We start from the raw sequence: 23,027 nt of genomic DNA on the forward strand, positions 1-23,027 counted from the left end.
ATTAAGCCCCGTTCATTTAGCGAACAGCGGGATTAACTGTTAAATTTAACTTTTGCCGTGGTCGTCTGCAAAACAGAATATTCCTCTTACTTGCTAATGAAAGATTGAGTGCCGTCTTCCAAATTGTAAAGGGTCGAGGCCAAAGCCGTCTCAAACTCAAACAACATATCCGCAGCTATCTTTGATGTTTACTATCACGGCTTCGACGGCGCACTGTCGTCATCCGTTTACGTCCGCCCCAGAGCACCATACATAGGGCTCTGGCCCGCCCATATCAGATAGAACCAATTGAAATGTAGCTCAGGATTTCTTGACATATTTAATGAGCTTCAATGGAGAGTGCCCAGACCAACAGGCGCAGCACATTTAACTTGCCAGCGCCTAGTGGCAGGTCTGGATTTCCAGGCTAGTGCCATTCCCTTTCCTATGCCAAATAGACGAGACGTAGAATCACAGCCTGAAATGGCATGGAGAAAGAAGAGATTGTCACACACCTTGGGACCAAGTAACTCCTTTGTCTACTTTATGCACCATATCCGTCTTGTTTTTGTTGCTTTCTTTGGTTCTTGTGCCATAAACGGCTCCTGTGCATTCAGATCAGCATGATGCAACAAGAGTTCTGACAAGTCTTTGTCATCACCTACTGAGACTGTGTCTTTTGTTCTGGCAGAGGCAATAGCAGTTTGGACAATGAGCACATCTGCATCGTGCTTTGCATGGTTTGTGATATTCCATTTTTATCTTTGAAAATTGATTTTAATATGCAAATTAGCTATACTCTAATCAAATATAGGCTACCCAAAATATATTCGCATAGGCTTCATTTTTTCTTTTAAAGATCCAAGTGACTGCTGCAGATATTGCTGCAGTTGGTCGCATACACATTCAGTACTTTATGATTCCTCCTATACGTGAGCCTATTGTGTATCAGCCACTGGCTCTGTTGCCAGCAGATAACAAAACATCACAGCTGGATGTTTTGTGGAAGACAACCCTCCTCCTTCACTCTCAAAGGCCATCATGGTCTGGTATGATGCAGATCCTGCATCTTCTAGATGAACACCCTGGGAGAGCTTCAGTAACATTCCTTCCAATGATTGATCTTGATCCCAGTGATGAATCCTGCATATACTCAACATTGAGGTTTGTGGCAACTCAAGCTCTGCAGTATGACGTGACCCCTGTTCTGACGTTCGACCAACCCCTTCTGGAAAGCCTTGACCATTATAAGTTAACTTCTAATACAAATGTTTTACTTTTCATGTAGACTTTCATTGTGTAAAGTTTTAATGTGGTAGGAGTAAAGGTTCAAATTAAGCCTATGCGGATATAATTTGGGTAGCCTATATTTGATAAGTGTATAGCTCATTTGCATATTAAAATTCATTTTCAAAGAAACTTGTAAGACAAAAAATGGTGTATCACAAACCATACAAAGCACGATGCAGATGTGCTCATTGTCCAAACTGCCATTGCCTCTGCCAGAACAAAAGACACAGTCTCAGTAGGTGATGACACAGACTTGCTAGTACTCTTGTTTCATCATGCTGATCTTAATGCACACAAGCTGTTTATGGCACAAGAACCAAATAAATTAATTGATAGCTGTCCCCAGACAAATGTGCAACATCACATCTCTCTTCCTGAGATCCTCTGAGATTGTCTTTCCCTTTTGGCAAGTCTGATCTGTATGGGTTCACTTTGGTGGGCCTACACTGACCTGGTTTGATCTCTGTTTTATCTAGTGCCACCCAATTTCTTTATAACATTGGTCCATTTCATCACAAATTTGGCCCACCTGATTACCAATGCAGCTCAGGGTTCACAAACTTTTTCACATACAAAAGTTGGCAAATCATTTTTTTAAATCTGTTTTAACAATTGATTTCTGGAAAAGAAAAATGTTTAATTGATAAACAAAAATCTGTTATTTCATATAAAAAATACTGGTATTGATAAATAAAATTCATAAAGGCTCAAGGGGTTCTCATACTTTCAAGCAGCACTGTATGGTGCATAAAGTAGACAAAGGAGTTACTTGGTCCCAAGGTGTCTGACAATCTCCTCTATCCATGCCATTTCAGTCTCGTCTATTTGGCATAGGAAAGGGAATGGCACTGAAAAAAGTAAAAAATTACACTAGCTAAGGGAGGGGTTAATCTAATTCATGAGAGGCACCTGTTATACCCCTGGCAGGTAAGCCAGGCAGTTTTTCAGGTTAGAGGCCAGTCTAAAAACAGCATCGCCATCACCCATTGGCAGTAGGATGATTGGATATTCAATAAGTGTGGAGCTCATGTGCATATTCAAATGCATTTAAAAAGCAACTTGTAATACAAAAAAAGTGACTTTTCTAGTATACTTTTACTATGTAAAGTTTTATTGTGGTAGGAGTAAAGGAAAAAATTAAGCCTATTTGGGTTTATTTTGGGCGTGTACGATTAGTGTATAGCTCATTTGCATATTACAATTAATTTTCAAAGAAACTTGCAATACAAAAAATGTTAATTATCATGGATACTTTCATTGTGTAAAGTTTCATTTTGATAGGACTAAAGGAAAAAAATAGCCCTATTGGGATTTATTGGTGTCTCGCCTTATTGGCACACATCTCGGATTGATGAGAATTAAACATATTTCCTCAACTAGGATTTCTTAGGACTTTTAGTATGTTGTTCTGGACACCTCATAGAAATTATCTGAGCTGAAAAAAATTCTTTTACAATTTGTCTGTCGAAAAACGCTATTTTGCCTGGACTATATGGTTGAAACATAAAAGTTTAATGTATGCCTTTATGTCCCACCAGAGGGGCACTTGAGCAACTCAAATGCCACTCTGGTGCCCCTATAGTAGAAACATCATTTGTGCCCCCTCGGGCCCCTCCTCCATCATAACAAATTCAGTAGACACATATTGTGCTTCTGCTTGCTCCTTCTCGAACTTTTTTGTTCTTTGATATAATTGGATACTTTGTGTTTTGATCATTTTCTTTTTATTCCTTTTACATATTGTTGATTGTTTGAGATAAATAAATATCAAATCAGATGCTAAGATTATGCAAATAATGTTCGTTTCTAAGTCTAGGTGGACTACTGCATAAGGCATCTCCTGCTTCCAAGAACTCTATTTTAATTGTTTCCCCATTCCATGTTTGCAGGCTGCACACTGGAAAAAGGTTGGCTTTAAAACCAGTCGTGATGTCACAAAGTCCTGTTTATAGGGGCACAATTAAAATGTAGAACATCAAAGCTGATGAATGTCAAAACGAAAAGAGCTTCAATCTCGCCAATGAATGTTGCACCCCCAAACAGACGCTGAGCATGGAATCATGGTGGCATGCTCGATGCTGTGACTGTGTTGACTGTCTTTACAACACACAATCGAGGATCACATTTCAACCGGCAAAACTGTGTGAAGGCTCTTCTGAAGCCTATTAGCACTTGGATGTGAGTAGGCCTACGTAGCCTACAGGAGGAGGCGCAGAAGCTTAAGGTAGGCCTACACAGACACCCTCGTGCGCGTGATCTCAATGTTCAAGTGTCAACTGTCTGACACTAGCCTGGTGCTACCCATGGACATATAAAGAAAGGTGCTACCAGACCATCGTACGTCATTTCATTGAAGTGAAATGAAAATTGTGCGGAAGTAGGTAGGGGGCGGAGCCAGGCTAGGGGGGCGGAGCCAGGCTAGTCTGACACCACACCTTTCTGAGTTCCGATCAGACCTCGATTTTGGACTGAGGCGCTTAAATAATCATCCCACGGAAACAATGACGGTAAGCAACGCCAATTTTCATTATGACTGTTGTTTACGGTGAATATGTCTGTTCCTGAAATATTTCAGGGCTGTCTGCGTTCTATTAATGTCATATATTTACCGAACAGGTAGGCCTATCCTCTGTTTTGGGGTAAAAAAAAGAAAAGAAAAAGTCAAGGGTTTCTTAAAAGATCAAGTGTCTTAAATTGTTTTTAAATATAAAACTCGGTGCGTTAAAGTGCTTAAGTTTGGGGTTGCATAGGCCTTCATGTTTACAAAAGGTCAACCAGGCTTTGGATAGTCTATTAGGCTACTTGTCTAATTGTTGCACCGAAAGTTGTGACCTGTCGGGATATGTGACCCTAGCCTAGAGTAACCTACGTAAAGGTAAATGCATTGCATTACAGCCACGGGCGTAACCCTTGGCGTAACCTACGAAAGATAGCCCACACTGTCCCCGAAACAACTTCAAAACGGCAGATGGATGCATGAGTAATCGCTGTTTGTTGCTTTTATGTAGAAAGAGGACACCGACACCAGGCATAGTGTCCGAAAATAAGTAAAATGTAAAGGTAAAATTAAATAAAAGGCTACATAAAGTAAGCCTATTTTGACTGTGATTTTCTGTACAATTAAACTTAAAAATAAATTATTTCACCATCAAAACATTGTTTGAGTAGCCTACCTTTGTCATAGGAGTTATCTGGACATCTTATTTGGAGTCAGCACCATGGAGCACAGAGCCACCAGCGATATAATGTGTGATGGCGTCGTTATGAATAGCCCCGGATAATTTTTTTATTTTATTTTTTTTATTATTATTTTTATTTTTTTTGTTAAAAAAATTATAGCCCCGCGATAACATTCGCCGATTATAAAAGCAAACGTTTGTTCAAAGCAGTCATGTAGGCCTATGCTTTAGATTACTTGGTGCAGTTTGTCCCCTGGCCCTGGCAATAGAACAATAATCCACATTGCGTTGGAATAGCAACCATCTCTAAGTGAGGAAAGCTGTGAAAGTTGTATGCTAATTTTCGGTGAAATACCATATTGTCTGATGCTATAACAAACCAAGCCAGGTAAGGCAAAATAAGCTAGGACTGATGCTCTCTTTTTTAGCAACTGATTAAGACAAAAAAGCAGAGAGACATGACAACCACCGTTATGTTGTTTAGTTATGAAAAGCTAGTAATGTTACTGCTAGACTACATTTTATGCAACAAAAAAAGGAAAACAAACACAAAACAAAGACAAGCAGGAATTCATTGAGTGAGGGTGAGGAAAGGCTGTGGCTGTGTGTGTGTGTGTGAACAGGGCTTTTAGGTCCCGCTAGCTTCAATGCTAACTTACAATGCATTCTCAATGTAAAATGCTGCCGCGTTTAGCATCGCCGAATTTAAGCTAAAATTAAACATTCAGAAATTAAACAAACGGCCTACTTGCTATGCCACAAAAGTAATTTAGATCCTTTAAACATAAATACTCAGGGACTGAGACTCTCTCAGGACAAGAAAGATGAGAATTAACTGACATGCTGTGCTCTCTTGCTGGTTGCATCAAACTAAACTAAGGTAACACAGGGGGGTCAAAAAACACAAATCACACATGCAATGCCGTTTCTAACCATCAGACGTTACAGCAAAAACTAATTTTGGTGCAGAACAGTAGTTCAAAATAATTTACTTGTGTTAAGAATCAAGGGAGCTGGTTCCTAATGTAGGCTACCTATAATTCCTTAAATTGAATTTGACTGTATTGCTCACCTGCTTCACATGTTTCTTGAAGGAGAGCTGTGAGTCCACAGTTATTCCTAAATATTTAAAATGTGAAGCAGTCTGGATCTTTTCTCCATTAACAATAATATCAGGCTGATTTCCATTTGTTCTATTTTAAAAGTACATGCATGTTGTTTTACTGATGTTGAGTGTCAGGCAGGACTTTGAGAGCCAATCAGTTAATTGATTCATTGTTTTTCATAGCCTCTCCTCATTATCAACCTGTCGCAGGAGTGCGAATGGATTTGTATTCATCATCGCACGTGATCAATTTCAGTAGCAAATGCGATCAAAACTGTCGCACTGTACAGCCCTGCAATAAGGGGAGAATAGTTGGCACAGCCTGTACCCTGTATATGTACACACCCACACCCAATGGTCTGCATCCAATCAGCAGACATTTGAGGACTGACATTTTTATTTTAACTGTTCTACTGCACCAGATTGATGGATTTAACTAACTGACGTGCAACATTTTCTCCGGGGGGGCAACCCACCCGGACCCCCCTTAGTCAATGTTCGCCCCTGGGCTAAGCCCCCGATGTCTCATGATCCTAACAACGTCCCCTCTAACTACTTCATAAATGAGGAAAGCATTAAAAAAAATTGTTTCCAGCAGCTCTGTTATTCTATTGCATTAATCAGGATGCGTATTCTTCTTTGGTTTCATCACAGAGCCAGTATCTACTATGGGGTCACCATTTCTGATGACAGCCATCAGAATGTGTGACCATGCTCTAACTTCTTCATAAATGAGTAAAGCATTAAAAAATGTTTTTCAGGGGCTCTGTCATCCTATTGCATTAATCAGGACACATGTAATCTTCTTTGGTGTCATCACAGAGCCAGTAACTATTATGGGGTCACCATATCTGACAAGAGCTGTCAGAATGTGTGACCGTGCTCCAACTACCTTAAACCTGCAGTGTGTAGAATTTTGGGTTTTATTTCCTAGCAGATTTTGTAGAAAGTAATTATAATATCCATTGTACATTTAATTTAGTGCATAATAGCTGAAAACATTTTTTTGAATTATTTTTTTTCCCTTAGAAAGGGTCCAGTGTTTCCCCTACCATTATACAGGCCTGGCGGGCCCGCCAGGCCAACGGGACCCCCCGCCAGGCCAACAGCTGCCAAAAAAAAAAAAAAAAAAAAGTAAAAAAAAAAAAAAAAAAAAAAAAAATATTCATCTTTTTTTTTTTTTTTTGTCTGCGCTACGCCGCGCGATGCACGTGTGCATTCGGAGCGCACATGTCAAACAGGGAAACTGACGAGAAAGAACCTTCCTTTATAGGTCCATGGCATAGGCTACACTGGAGATATTTAGGACTCAGTAACAGGGAGTTGAACAGGAAAAAGTGATGAGCAAAACTTAGAAAGTTTAAGTTGCTACGTCGCCATGGCAACCAATCTGTATCAACAGCTGAGACAGCGCAGCAAGTTATCTTGAAAACAGCAGGCTATAGTAGCCCTACAAGCTTTATTTTTTGGTATTTTCAATGCTACTTTATTTTTATGTTTTAAATTGAGAACTAGGCTACATGAAATATAATGGGTCAGAATACAAAATGTTGCTTATTTTGCACACATTTTGATTGATAGGCTAATCATGATGTGTAGCCTAGGTTAATTCATTTATTTTAAATTAATATTTGATAAATTAAAGAAAATGTTTCATGATCCAGATTATTCCAGAAATTAATACTAGACAGGATATACCTGTCTATATTAGGTCTTCGTGTTTATTGTATTTTATTTTCATATCTATGTGTTTTTCTTCAATAGTTTATATGGCTTGTGTCTCCAAATTATTCCATAAAATTGTTTTAGGCAGGACATATGACAGCTGTTTACAGAGCAAAAAAAATAAAATCAGATTTAGCTTCTCAAAGTGCACCAGTTTGATGCATTTAACTTTAAAAAGGTAAAGGTTTTCTTCCGCAGGGGCATGCCCCAAGACCCCACTAGAAGGTCCATTCTCCCCCAGCAGTCTCAAAAAATCCTGAGGGAAACACAAAATGTACAAACGTACCGAATGTGAAGGCATAACCCTATGCCCTGATTTGTAGCGGGCTGTCAAAAGAGGCTCATCCATAATACAGTTAGTTTTGGTCAATTTCTACTACAAATTTGGTACGCACGCCGCGCGCATACTCTTTATCAGCTTTTACCACCGGGCCTAAAAACAATTCTAGGGGAAACACTGGGGTCTCATATATGTCCATATTTCTGCATATTTTGGACCAAGGCCTAGTGCCGCCATCTTGAAAGTGTCATAGTTGGAATGTCATCAGGTGCATTGTTTAAAATTTAGAATTGTTCTTGTCCTTGAAGGCCACTGTAGCTTCTGTTATTATTCGAAAGGGGTGGGGTTACCCAGGGAGTGTTGCATTCTAGAACTTTGTAGAACTTTCTTGATGATTTCATATTACACACTGCACCTTTAATAGTGAGTTAAACATCAAAATATTGTTTTGAGTGCATTTATCATCCTCTGGCATTACTTACTGCATTACTACATGTGAAATTAAAGAGAATAGTCAAATTTACCCATTTTAATACCTCTGTCTTTATTTCAAAATATGAGTTTTTATGATGCAACCACTCACCAAAACTTACATAATAACAGCTTTTCTTTTCAAGGCCTTATTGAAAAGGCAGAGGGATATGCAATGGGGCAGAGAGGGGAATGCCATGCAGATAACTGACCACGTGTTGGAAATAAACCCGGGTCTGCTGCGAGGACTGAGAATTTAACAGCATTTTTAACAATTTTCAACAAAAAACATACATCAGCTTAACCCCAATTACAAGAATGAGGGGAAATCTTGTGAAAGTGTGTGTGTGTGTGCGTGTGTGTGTGTGTGTGTGTGTGTGTGTGTGTGTGTGTGTGTGTGTGTGTGTGTGTGTGTGTGTGTGTGTGTGTGTGTGTGTGTGTGTGTGTGTGTGTGTGTGTGTGTGTGTGTGTGTGTGTGTGTGTGTGTGTGTGTGTGTGTGTGTGTGTGTGTGTGTGTGTGTGTGTGTGTGTGTGTGTGTGTGTGTGTGTGTGTGTGTGTGTGCTTTATGTCTAAGCTTTTGGAAGCCCTAAGCATAATTGGTCATAAATGGTCAGTGAGTCCCCCCCCCGCAAAAAAAAAAAACACACACACAAAACCTTAAGAGGTACCACTCAAACCTTTGCTATTTATTTTAAAATTGACATTAAATATACATATAACATGAATATATATATATATATATATATATATTAAGTAATATATACAACAAAATCAAAAAACAGCAACAACAGCAGCACCTTCAGTAATATATAAAGTAATATATGAATGATAAATAAATGGTAGGTTATATTTTCCAACAAAGACATGGGAGAGTTAATGCCCTACCAACTGAGCTGAGATTACATTAACTCAGGGGGCGCCCTTAGCTCAGTTGGAAGGGCGCCCCCTGAGTTAATGCAATCTTAACACTAAAGATCTTAAGAAATGAACAGGCTAAACAACTAACTTCAGCCGCTATTTCAGCCAGCTCCCCTTGTAAATGAAAATGTTCTTTATGCCAATGGGACTTACATTAAAGATTTAAAAAAATAAGTAAGAAAATGGTATAGCGTGATTGCCTTACTATTGTTCCATCTCATGTGTATCGCAGCAGCAGTAATTGTTACCTGAGTGACACCTGTGTAGTTCTGGGACGTGAATTTATTGAATCCCTACTTAAATTGCGCAGAACAGTGTGGAAGCGGGCGATGGGTTGTAGATTTGCACAAGAGGGCTACTGCGGCGGGCATCACTGGAGCTTCTCCCCGCATAGAGAGCCGCAGATTTGGGCAGCTGGAGCGGCTTTGCCCCCAGCTTCGGTGCCTGAACCATGCACGCAGTAGGAAATGTGGGCACTGAGAACACGTGCAGCGGCAACTGTGGGAAATCGGCACTGGAACGCATAGCTTACCCAATCAAACAAGACAGTCACACGCCAATATGAAGCATGTGCTTTTTAGTTGATTTCAAATGCTGTCATCTCTCAGTCTTCTTTTGTTTTTCAGCGCCAGATTCATGTTGTCTCTTACTTGCCATTATGAATCGCCATTCAAAAACAGATAAAATCGGGTAGGCTATAATTGGGGAAACTTCAGGCAAAAGGATGTTCTGCCTCCGACCCGAAAAGACGAGATCTTTGAAGGCTGTAACATTAGTCTTAGGGAAGGGGTGGGAGCTCTTTTTATATATTAGGTAAACACATCTAATTTGCCCTAATTGAGTGATAGGTTACACAATTAAGAAAAAACAATGGTGGGTTCTCCATAACTAATATACAGTCATATGAAAAAGTTTGGGAACCCCTCTCAGCCGGCATTATAATTGACTCTGCTTTCACAAAAAAAATATAAAAGTGGTATGTCTTTAATTTACCAGGAACAGCTAAGTACTGGGATGTTTTCCAAACAAAGATTTTTTGAAAAGCGGTATGTGGTTGTATGAAATAAAATAAAATGTGAAAAACTGGCTGTGCAAAAATATAGGAACCCTTGTGGTTTTGTTGATTTTAATGCCTGTAACAGCATGTAAAACTGATGACTTTAAACACAAAGTTGGTTGGATTATGTTGTTAAGCCTTGAACCTCATAGAAATGTCTGTTTAATCATAAGAAAATTTATTTTAGGTGCCTAAATGCAAGTTGCACTTCTCTTTGACTCTCTGCTGAAGTGAGACAGAATGGGATCATCAAAACAGCTCCCAAAAGATCTGAAAAACAAAGATTGTTCATTGTCATGGTTTAGGGGAAGGCTACAAGAAGCTTTCCCAAAGGTTTCAATTGTCAATTTCGACTGTAGGGAACGTTGTCAGGAAATGGAAGGACACAGGCATAGTGGCAGTTAAACCCAGGCATGGCAGACCAAGAAAAAAACAGGAGCGGCATAGGTGGAGGATTGTGAGAATGGTTGCACACAACCCACAGATCACCTCCAAAGACCTGCAAGAACATCTGGCTGCAGATTGTGTATCTGTACATCGTTCAACAATTCAGCGCAATTTGCAGCAAAACATCTGCTTTTTATAAAGACCAAATAACTTAATTTTTGTCTCATCAGTCCAAAGCATTTTCTTCCAATATGAATCTGGCTTGTCTAAATGAGCTTTTGCTACTCCATGCAACTCTATCTGTGGCGTGGGCGCAGAAAGGGCTTCCTTGTCATCACCTGGCCATACAGATGTTTTGGTGCAAATTGCACTGAATTGTAGAACCATGTACAGATACACAATCTGCAGCTAGATGTTCTTGCAGGTCTTTGGAGGTGATCTTTGGGTTGTGTGCAACCATTCTCACAATCCGCCGCATATGCCGCTCTTGTACTTTTCTTGGTCTGCTAGACCTGGGTTTAACTGCAACTGTGCCTGTGTCCTTCCATTCCCTGACAACGTTCCTTAAAGTAGAAATTGACAATTGAAACCTTTGGGAAAGCTTCTTGTAGCCTTCCGCTAAACCATGACAATGAATAATCTTTGTTTTTAAGATCTTTTGGGAGCTGTTTTGATGATCGCATTCTGTCTCACTTCTGCAGAGAGTCAAAGAGAAGTGGAACTTGCATTTAGGCACCTAAAATACCTTTTATCATGATTAAACAGACCTTTATATGAGGTTCAAGGCTTAACAACATAATCCAACCAACTTTGTGTTTAAAGTCCTCAGTTTTACATGCTGTTACATGCATTAAAATCAGCAAGACCACAAGGGTTCCCATATTTTTGCACAGCCAGTTTTTCACATTTTATTTAATTTCATAAAACTAAATACTGCTTTTCAAAAAATCTTTGTTTGGAAAACATCCCAGTACTTAGCTGTTCCTGGTAAATGAAAGACATACCACTTTTATCTTTTTTGTGTGAAAGCAGAGTCAATTATAATGCCGGCTGAGAGGGGTTCCCAAACTTTTTCATATGACTGTATATATTTTTTGTAATGTAATAATTATCATGACATTTTTTAGCAACCTTAATTTTGGGGGCCCCCGCAAGGTACTTGGGGCTGTACGCTCTGCGTACTCTGCGTATGGGGAGCGGCGGGCCTGCTTGTGCAAGGTTGATTTGAGATCTAAAAGCTTTCACCAGGGCGTGTTGGATGAGTGATACCATTGCAGAGTATGCCGAGCTTGGTTTCATGAGGTTGTATAGCCTACAAGGAAACATATATTTAAGAATAACAGACTATAACATCTGATTGACTATTAATGGAGGTGGTGAGTCATATTCCTCATTCAATGAAATGAATAGGAAAATGCTAGGAACAATCTGAAAATTACACTGCTTCTGTGATTTTATGACTATATACTGGGTCTTCAACCTGAAGTCGTTTTTTATTCTGAAAATGTTTCTTATTCTGAAAATGTTTCTTATTCTTAAGTTAAATATTTTACGATAAAGTAGGGCTGTCAAATTTAACGCGTTAACGCAGGGTGATAAATTTCTGGAATGAATGCATACATTTTTTAACGCAGAATGACCCGCCCCAGGCTTCCCACCCGCTCGGCTGAGCTCCACCGGAAATATGCTACCTTCTTCTTCGTTTTGTTTTACTGGCGGCGATCACCTTCCCTCACTGAATGAAGTTGTAAACAACGTCAAACAATAACAAGACACAGTGTCCACCGGCTATGGTGCTAGTAGACAGTAAAATAAGTCAGTTTGTTACCGGTCCTGGCTAAAAAGTAGATGTTGAGGTAGAAGATGAATGAAGCAACGAAGCTTTGTGTACATCTTCCGAAATCCGTCTCTTTAATTCACAATTATCACAAGAAGGCCTATCACACAAAAGTATAAACTCTTAGGGGAGAACGGGGTAAGTAGGCACACTTTTTACTCTAGTGAGAATTGCTCATCACCAAAACATCTGTCAATAGCCATTCCTACATTAAATTGAAGCTTAAGGTGTTGGCTAGAAATGTGTGTCTCTCTTTTTTTCCAACTTATTGTAATGAAGAAGTAATTTACCATCAAAGACACTCTGACACATTGTGACAACCAACCCCATCAAGGGGTCGGTTGTCACACACTATGGGGTTGTTTGTCACAATGTTATCTTAATGGGAAAAATCTTAAAAAGAAGGCAAGGAGGCAGAACCAAATTTGAATGTTTAATTGCATTGTCAAGTTGACAAATAGGCCTACATAACGTTCTGTAGCCTTGGCAGCTAGTCTAGTTTGGGATGCACTGGGTTGTTTTGATTTTGTTGCCCTTTTTTCTTTTGCTTGCTAGCTGCCTTTTCCTGCTCTATTCTTTCCTTCTCTGGGGTGTCAGTGAGGATACAGCTTGACAATTTATTTCGTTATTGGGTTCCTTTTCTGGCTGCAGCCTTGAGATAACATGTGACAACCAACCCCCCAAAAAATTTGACGACCAACCCCAACTTGAATTTCTTGCTAGCATCAAGGCCAACAACCATCTGAAAACTAATTAGCTTGCTAACCACAATCTAAACTATAGTTTACCCTTCACACTTTCTGAGGGTAACAAGTGTTTTGTTATAAACCCATTGTGTAAAAGCCTAGAAGAAAAATACTGAGAAGCAAAATATTTTGAATTTGACATGAAAAACACAAAACATCCTCTCACCTGAAATGCAGCTGTCTTCCTCCAAGGAAGTCTATGTATGTGACCTCTGATCCCAATTCTGGACCTTTTTTATATCAACATTTCAGAGCTAGCGCGCTCTGGTGGCGAGATATAACGAATGTGACATCCAACCCATGTGACAAATTACCCCGTTCTCCCCTATAAATAAAACACAAAAAGTGCAAACACATTAAAATACACAACTCATTTTATCAAAATTCACATGAACTTTTTTTGTTTTATTTATAAGAGTTTATATTTTTATGTGATATACCTTGTGACTGGTAACAAACTTATTTAACTGTCTACTAGCACCATAGCCAGCAGAAACTGTGTCTTGTTATTGTTTGACATTGTTAACAATACAAATTATAACATTCTACAAACACAAATAAAAATGTAAGCAATAAAATAATATTTAAAAGAAAAAGAATCCTCATAACATACTGTAACTCAAATACTATATTTCATGTTCAAAAGGGGTAGAAGGAAATTGAAAACTGTTCTAGTGCTACAGCCTTGTTCAATCCCGATTGAGGAAAATGATCTAGAGATAATCATCATTTTGTTGCCCAGCCCTACAGTATTTGTATACCATTTTGACATTCCCTTTAATCTTCATTCTAGATGCATACCACTTCCAAGAAGCGTTATGGACTTATTTTGGCAAGTGGACTACTGCTGCTCGCCCTGTTTTACACTTGGAGCCCTGGAACCAGTTCAGCAGTTGACATAAACCCAAGGCAGCCGAGTCCAATTATAAAACTCCTTGATCAGAAAATGCGAGACTTCATGAATGGCCATCATGACATTGCCTACCATATTAAGGACGATGTGGCACGGTGGGTTATTAATCAGCAAGCCTGTAATATTGTCTAAATTCTGTTCTGAATTCTCATTCTTATCTTTAACAACTCACTCTTTTTTTTTACTTAAAAATATATAAATCTGATAGTCGTTTGGCCCAAAACACATGCCTATGTCTTGCTGATAAAGACACCATTCACCTGCCGTTCTCCAATCTGTTGTTCCCACGGGCATGGGCCCAAAACCTGGAGCTTGGTTTCTTGGAGTCACAGCCTAACCCTCAGGGTGTGAAGCGTCACAGAGCTCAGGAGTATAGCAGCTTTCAGAGGAGGTAAAGTACAACTGACAACACAAATCAATATTAGTGAACACACCCTCTGCAATCATGTGGTTTTATTAAGTTGAGTCTAGTTGTATCTGTTTACTGTCAAAGAGCAATAGATAGTTTGCATGCACACCTCCACATTCCCGTGAGATAGCCTGAATACTGTTGTATTCTGTGAATTGCAATAATCATACAATTGCTTAAAAAAACCTTGAAGTAACAAACAGTAGCTTAACTGCATTTTTTTGAGACAGGGTGTGCCTGCCAGTTTCTGGCATTTTTATCAAGTGAAAGGCAGGTTGAAACTTGTGAGTTTAAGAACAGGTTCTGCGACCCTGAAGTCCTTTTATTTCCTTATAAGACATAAAGGACTATTGTCTTATATTGAAGTTCAGTTAGCCTCCACCTGCTTTTAGTTCTCTCTGTTTGAAGCCTTACAAACTATATTTGTCAGTGAATTGAGAGGTTGTTTGCAATGCTCTATCCATGGTATATAAGTACTAGTAGTAGTAGCTGATTGGTGGATTCAGTAAATTGTTTTCATCATGTCATGTACACAGGAAATCATATAAACAGATAAGATATAAGATTATTGAAAATGAGATAAAATACAAATTACCCAGCTTCATTTCTTAGCAAAACTAAAGTTCTTATCAACTTTTCATATATGACTCATTGTGTGGGGTTAGACAAGATTTCGGTGGGGGAAATGAATTTGCATGTGGTGGAAAAACCAGGCAGGATAGACCAATAGCATTAACTAGTACGCTAGTGTTTCGGGTACTTTCATTGTATCATTTTACACTGCATCCCACCTTGTATGCTTGTATTATTTAGCCATGCATTTGTTTAAACAATGATATTAACTCATAGCAACTAAATATGCGAATAGTTGCTACAATTACCTTGGATTTTTCTGTTGTGTTGATAAGCGTCATTATTTTGCATAACATGGCTTCATGTGACAGTTCTTTGTATTAGTCGAGCTAATTCTTCAATCTTTACATTATTGATGTCTGTTTAACAGATTAATCCTGTAGTTCTTAAAATTTCAGAAAAATAGCCAAATATTTCAGAGCCCCAATAACATCTTCAGATAGCGTGTCTTGTCTGACCAGCTGTTGAAAACCAAAATATTTTATATTACTGTAGGCTATATATGAAACAGAGAAAAGCAGGAAGTCTTCACATTTGTACAAGCAAGCATTTAACCAAACAGCTAAAGATATTAGTAATCAATCATTCAAATTATTTTCTAAATCGAATAATTGATTCATCCACAAATAATTCCAGAATGTAGGCTTGACTGGTTGCCTGATTTTGATGTTGCAACTTCCAGATGTGTTTTTCAGTTTTGCGTCACCATAACAGGGAACATCCTCTTGACTAGATCAATACAGCGAACTCACAATGTGTCTTTATGTGAAGGACCTACAATCCAGCAGATGTGCCTTTAGTGGCTGAGGCCAACAGTCCTCTTCAGTATCCTACCCAGGGCGTGGAGGTGCGACCCCTCAAAACCATCATCATTCCTGGTAAAAGCATATTGATTCAACACATTATATCAAGGAAAAAGATATCTCAAACATTACATCTTCACCTACTTGTGGTACTACATTTGCTAGTGACGTCTGGCAGCGTTCACCTACATCACTCAGTAATAATTGCTTTCTCTACTTAGGTTTGGGTCTTAAAGAAGAAACGAGGTCCAACCATACGGTAATTTAAAAAAGTTAAATAATAAAAAATCATACTGTCACAACTGTGGTTGAATTACACACTTTTTCTGTCCGTGTGTTAATCCGTTTGTATACCCAAACAATGCAAACAGGTATATTTGACCGCGACATTGGGTGTTTTTGATGTCGCTGCTACAGTGGACGGGGTCTCTGTTAGAGGAGCGGGAGAGAAGCACATGATCCTGTCGAGTCCCGTACTCACCGCTCTGAACAGGCTGCTGCAGTTTGTCACGTACACAAACACAGTGTTCCATCCCAAGACAGCAGATACAGGTGAAGTTAGCATGTTGACACTGTACTAAAAGCCGAATGTCCTGTTTACTCATTTAGCATTCAATTGTTTAATTGTAACGTTCAACGGTAATACACAATATTCTTTTGGATCAGTACATTGACTAATTATTTAAAAGACATGATTCACTTGTTTCTAAAATATTTCTCATGTCTAGTATATACACTCACCGGCCACTTTATTGGGTACAGCGGTTCATTTTCTTTTAACACATATAACTAATCAGCCAATCACATGGCAGCAACTGAATGCATTTAGGCATGTAGACCTGGACGGGACAACTTATTGAGGTTGAAACCGAGCAACAGAATGGGTAAGAAAGGGGTTTTCAGTGAATTTGAACATGGCAATGTTGAGGGTGCCAGGAGGGCTGGTATGAGTATTTCAGAAACTGCTGATCTACTGGGATTTTCACTCTAAACTATCTGTAGGGTTTACAGAGAATGGTCCGAAAAAGAAAAAATATCCAGTGCGCGGCATTTGTGTGGACGTAAAATGCCTTGTTGAAGTCAGAGGTCAGTGGAGGATGGTCATACTGGTTCGAGATGATAGAAAGGCAACAGTAACTCAAATAACCACTCGTTACAACCAGGGTATGCAGAATACCATCTCTGAACGCAAAACACGACCAACCTTGAAGCAGATGGGCTACAGCAACAGAAGACCCCACCGGGTGCCACTCCTGTCAGCTAAAAACAGGAAAATGAGGCTACAATTCTCACAGGATCACTAATATTGGACAATAGCAGATTGAAAAATCATGCCTGGTCTGATGAGTCTCAATTTCAGTTGCGACATTCAGATGGCAAGTTCAGAATTTGGCGTATACAACATGAAAGTATGGATCCATCCTGCCGTGCACCATCAACCATGCCATGTTCAAAGTCACCTAAACCCCCTTTCTTCCCCATTCTGATGCTCGGTTTGACTTCAGTACATTGTCTTGACCAAGTCTACATGCCTAAATGCATTAAATTGCTGCCATGTGACTGGCTGATTAGCTTTTTGTTTTTATAAGCCATTGAACAGGTGTACCTAATAAAGTGGCCGGTGAGTGTATACTGTATGATCAAACAATAGGATGTCTCGTATTCTCAGATGGCTTAAGTTCTAGGGATGACATATTAGCTGTGTCTTGTATATATCATAAAACATACAGTATTACAAGTATGCTAAACCTGACACACATTTCAATATTCCTACAATATTTATCTTAATAAATGTTGTAGCCGGCATCTGTTCCCAACTATGGTGTATATGGTATGGTATGCAGCCTACACCATAAAACTGTCCCTGCTCATGCTGGCAGTGGAGTGGGGTTGTGGGTGAGGGCTATGTACAACACAAAACCCTGCTGCTAAAGGTCTGTCACAAAACCATATTCTTATGTGTCCTTGCATATATTTAAGTGGGCATACGGAAATCCTGGAGATTTCTTAGTGGGTATATAGTACAGCATATACCTGCGTAGTAGCTCAGCGGTGGTAAAACAATGATATCAATTCCAATTGCTTCATTTCCTCCCCTGAATTCTGAAACCTGGATTTACCGTAATATTTTGTTTTGCTCTACAGTTCTGTTCTCAACTGAGGGTCACCAGTCATTTTTCACCATAAAAGTTGGACACGGAATCATCCCAAGACTTTACAACTCTGGACACCAAAGTGGTTTGTTAGTAGTTATATCAGGATCAGTTTCCTTTTGATGCAAAGAGTCACAGAAGGTGACTTAATGGGCTAATTTAAGGTTTGTTTGTGTGCTCTGTTTCTTGATAGAGTACAATATCAGTGCTCTTGTCACCATCGCCACAAAGACCTTTCTGCGTTATGACAAACTCAAAGATGTTATTGACAGCATACGGCAATACTATCCCACCGTCACCATAGTGATAGCAGATGATAATGAACACCCTCAGCCAGTGACCGGGCCTTACATTGAACATTACATCATGCCGTTTGGAAAGGTAGAGAGGTTTATGTTTCTATTTAGTGTCACGCATTGGGAGTGTTATAAAACAGCTCATGAGTTTTGACCCCTCTTATTTTTTTACAGGGATGGTTTGCTGGAAGAAACCTTGCAGTCTCTCAAGTGACCACTAAGTATGTGCTCTGGGCAGATGATGATTTCATCTTCACTGAGAACACAAAGTTGGAGAAGATGGTGGATATCCTGGAGAAGACCACTTTGGATTTGGTGAGATAACAAGATACAGTATGATGTGTGTCAGATATATTCTGGTTGGTCTTATTAAATGCACTTGTTCTAGATGGATAGATAATTGTTACTATACGTCACACACGTCAAGTGGATTAAGATCTGGTATCAATTTTTTGTCCTAAATTATCCTTCAGTTGCCTTAACTTTATGTCTATTTTTTAAATGATCTGTTGCATTGTCAGTGTAACTTTAGGATTATTATACTGAATGTATTAAAAATTACTTGAGTCCCAACACTGTCAGGCAACTCTTTGCTGTCTTGATGTCTTCAGGTTGGGGGTGCAGTGAGGGAAGTGACCGGTTACACCAATACATACCGTCACACCATTTCAGTGGAAGAAGGGGGAGAAGAGGGCGACTGTTTACATATCCGGAATGGCTACCACCATGTCATCGATGGATTTCCTAACTGTGTGGTAGCCGATGCAGTAATCAACTTCTTCATGGGGAGGACAGACAAGGTGCAGCAGGTGGGCTTTAATCCCAAACTGGCACGGCGGGGTCATATGGGTGAGTTTATGTATAACTTCTGTGCTATCAAATATACTAACAAAACAAACACGTTTTTTTTCTCTCTCCATATGTAGTTTATTTTCATTGATCCAGTTTGAAAAGATGTAAAATATACAAACCCAAGGGAAATTTAATTTCTTGTCTTTTGACACCTCAGAGTTCTTCATTGACGGCCTGGGCATACTCCACATTGGCTCCTGTAGTGATGTTGTTATAAACCATGCATCAAAGATCAAACTACCCTGGACTCAAACGGACACACAAAAGGCCTACGACAAATTCCGCTACAGATATTCCAGCGATGATGAAAACACACATATGGAAATCTTCTACTTCAAAAGCAGGTTTAAGTGCATGACCAGTCACTGAAACCTGGGCTGCCAAATGTCCGTTTCACTTTAATGTGTGGGTGAAAGGGAAACTATCATTGTTTTCAGGTAAAGACTGCAGAAAACTGTATGGATACGTTTTTGGGGATTGTTTCACTTGCTTATGAACAAGTATGCTAAAGGCATACTATGCAACACTTTAATGAAAAAAATAATTATAGAGTCACGCAAAAATAATCCCTCTCAATGGTTACTTCTGCCCCACTAGACTATGTGGTGATGTGTTTATCTGCACAGTCCTCCTCTGTCTGGCTGTATTTTCACCACTCCAGGGGCCTGTTTCAGGTAGCTGGTTTTACATACTCTGGGTTTAATCATACGCTCTGAGTTGGTTAACTCAGAGCGCAGGGTTGATAAGCAACTCTGGGTTTTCGGTTTCAGAACAGTGGATCAGCGTTGGGTTAATCAACTCTGAGCGTGTTCACTCTGGGTGGAGCGTGTGCATAAAAGCCATCGTCAATGGATCGCTGATAACATGATTCACCATGGAAACAGAAGAAACAAATGCGTGATCCTCCCACTTCTCCACTTCTCAAAAAAAGAAAAAAAAACTTCTCCGCTCCTCCCACTGGAGTTAGAAATATTAACGAATGAGTTTATGGTAGCCTATGGAGAAGAATTAACGGGTATATTGTCACATAACTCTGATCTAATCTCCTCGGCAATTCAGAAAAAATATATAGTACATAGTCCATTTTAAAAAGTTACGCATATCAGCAGTAAAGTAATAAAGCTGGCGCGGCACAGCATTTCTGACAGTGTTTTATATTCGCTGTATTTGGGAAGCTGTAGCCTAATAGCCCACTGTGCAGTAAACAGACTGTCGCTTCTTTTAAATGGGGAGTGAAAGACATTAACGTCTGACACATAAGGTGACAGTTTCCATTGAAGAGCCTGATTGATTTATTATCAGATCCATTTTCCTCAAGTGATCACAGTTTAAATTATTATATAATTATTTATGTAATTTTTATATTCATATTAGGCTATAATATGAATATAAAAGGGCTCGTCTGTGACTTTAGGATCGCACAAGTGAACAGTAACAATCGCGTGCAGCCGCAGCGTTACACGAATCCACCTGACATAAATCTGTTCAGTGGCACAGACGTTAAAAAGCATACAATACAAATAGGTTTATTAATCTGAATGTAGAGCATGTCACGATGTGTAAGGTGGCCGCCTATATGAACGGACCGAGGGCTGAGAACAAGGCTACTGATCAGATAAATGATCGGTCAAACGTAAAATCATCAGGAAATGATAAAAACATCCCGATGGAGATTTCTGTGGAGTGATTTTGCTTCAAACTGTACAGGGACGCGTGTGACAGTGACACTCCTTCTTCAGTCGGAGCTGCAGCGTAAAGTGAAAACAAACTCAGGGTAGGTCTAACCACCTATCCAGCAGGTTAGACCCACGGCGTATGTTGCCGCAGTAACTGACTCTCGGTCGCGCTGAACCTGCTACCTGAAACGGGAAACCCAGAGTTTCCACTAACTCAGAGCGAACAAACTCTGGGTTGCCTCAAAACCAGCTACCTGAAACAGGCCCCAGATGTTATTGGTTGAGGGTTCAACACTCTCCATGTGCACTGCTCCATTGATTGACGCCTAGAAACGTCCCAACATCACAAAACAAAGCAAATACAGCCAATGGGGGGAGGGGGGGGGGGCTGTGCAGATAGACAAACCACCACACATTCTAGTGAGACAAAAGTGATAGAGTTGGATAACTTTTGTGTGGCTCTATAATTTATTTTTAATGAAATTGTTGCATAGTAAACCTTTTAAGGTTTGTAGTGAGAACTGAATTGATTTAAATTCGACAGACAAAAAGACCAAGACACAATATGCACTAATTGTTCATGTTTTGTTTTTAAGGATATTGATATTGATATATGTCTGTTGTTAAATGCACTGTTTATTTCCATATGTGGCTTTAAAAAGATCAGAATTGTATTTAATTTTTTTTACCTTACTCAAGCTCTCAGATAGCCTGGTCCAACCAGACCATCGTAATTCATTTCATTTGACTACTGAAGGGAAAATGAAATTTGAGCGGAAGTGGTTAGGTAGGCGGGCGGAGCCAGGCTAGCTCTCAGACGGACTGAACTGACAAAACAAGTTTTCACTGATCCAGTTAATGTTTCTTCAAACAAGTGCCTCAGCAGCTTTATGATATGAAATATATTGTCAAACTGTTTTTGTATTTTTCTGTTTTTCTCAGGGAACATTTTGTGCTTGTAAATGAATGTATTCTGACAAGGGGTGGGACCATTGTCTTGCTGTGCCAAACTGAGTTTAAGGTTAAAGCCTATCATGCCATGAACTGTAATTATATTATTTGAAGACAGACTGAAATTTGTATTCCCTTTTGGATAATGACATTTGACCAAAGTATAATACATGTGAAAACTTGCACATAAAGTAATATTCAGATAAATGTCTGCACTTTCCTTGTGTTTGTTATACATTTTGTTGTTTTTTGGTGTCTTTAAAGTGTCTGTCTCTTTGGTAGCAGCACTTCAGTATAACTGAATAATGTTTCAAAGCTGATTTAAGAAATTGTGCTTGGGGTCGGTAGGAAAAAAAGTAATCCCAACCAGTCAATGTTCATTTTTGTTTGCAAGGACCTGAATTAAGTGTTTGGTGATGCAACATACTATTCTCATCTTTTTTGTTTTTTAGACATGAATGACACATTGTGACTAATATATAATGCTTGTTATATATCCTGCATTGCACTGAGGTGTCTCACTAGCACAGGTACGTAAAGTTATTTTTTAAAGCCCCTTGGCTTTGTCCATGTGTGACTTCCTTTTAATTGCCTTGTGTCAGTTTTTTTGGAGAAGTAAAAGCAGTAGTACTTCTTACCTGTGTGAGTGTCTGTGTGGCGTGCATTTGACTGTGGGATCTGTATGTGTATGTTATATCTCTGAGGAAGCACATGTTAATTGTAGTGTCACAAAGAGCGAGACATAAACCGACTGAACTTAACAAAAGCAAGCATTCAAAACTCAGAGCAAATGTTGAGGTTACAATGTATTGTTTGCTGACTTAGTATCAACATTGAATGATAGAAAGAGGGTATATCTACAAAGTGCCATAATAACTGAAAGAAAAAACTTGCCCCAGGAATAGACAAAGAAACTCAACGAACCACTGGCCTGTTTGGTTACTGACTGAATCAAAACTGATCAAACAACATTGGCACATCCTGTGTACAGTGTGCTGAACCTGTGTTTGAGGAGATGAGTTAACCACACTCGTGTCAAGGCTATTTGGTTAAATTTATCTAGAAGCCTAGAAGTCAATAGCCTATTCACTATTGACTATTCAAATTGTTTTGACTATAGATGTTGCGGGTACAATGTCACAATACTCTAGATGATACGAGCTTCAAACTTGTAAACTTGTTCTAATGGCCTATTGAAATAGCAACTCTTCAAATGTCTATATGTTGACCTGGCCTTATGGAACAGCCGTTAACGAGATCTTAAATAAAAAAAAAAGTCATAAAAATGGCCAATAGGTCGCCATACTCTCTTCTATGTTTTTTATCTTGTAATTTCCGTATTATGATGTAGCAGTTGTATTCTTGT

At 39.2% G+C, this 23,027-nt stretch overlaps 1 protein-coding gene across 1 annotated transcript; it reads left to right on the top strand.

Annotated features, from left to right (window-relative positions):
- The first annotated feature begins 3,705 nt into the window (after nt 1-3,705).
- Nucleotides 3,706-22,759, top strand: b4galnt1a (beta-1,4-N-acetyl-galactosaminyl transferase 1a). Its single transcript, XM_080030393.1, has 11 exons — nt 3,706-3,776; nt 13,769-13,983; nt 14,097-14,279; nt 15,702-15,808; nt 15,955-15,992; nt 16,105-16,285; nt 17,879-17,971; nt 18,080-18,267; nt 18,357-18,497; nt 18,794-19,031; nt 19,192-22,759. Exons 1-11 carry the CDS (start codon nt 3,771-3,773, stop codon nt 19,401-19,403), a joined length of 1,602 nt encoding a protein of 533 aa, XP_079886519.1. The 5' UTR covers nt 3,706-3,770; the 3' UTR covers nt 19,404-22,759.
- The last annotated feature ends 268 nt before the right edge of the window (nt 22,760-23,027 follow it).

This window comes from Ammodytes marinus, assembly GCF_949987685.1.
Source record: "Ammodytes marinus genome assembly, chromosome: 7".
NCBI classification, from domain to species: Eukaryota; Metazoa; Chordata; class Actinopteri; order Uranoscopiformes; family Ammodytidae; genus Ammodytes; species Ammodytes marinus.

What these genes read in the sequence shown, in the direction of transcription:
- b4galnt1a (XM_080030393.1), top strand. An exon ending in ATTAAGGACGATGTGGCACG is followed by an intron (nt 13,984 to 14,096) that starts GTGGGTTATTAA and finishes TAAATCTGATAG; the next exon opens with TCGTTTGGCCCAAAACACAT. An exon ending in TCCCAAGACAGCAGATACAG is followed by an intron (nt 16,286 to 17,878) that starts GTGAAGTTAGCA and finishes TTTGCTCTACAG; the next exon opens with TTCTGTTCTCAACTGAGGGT.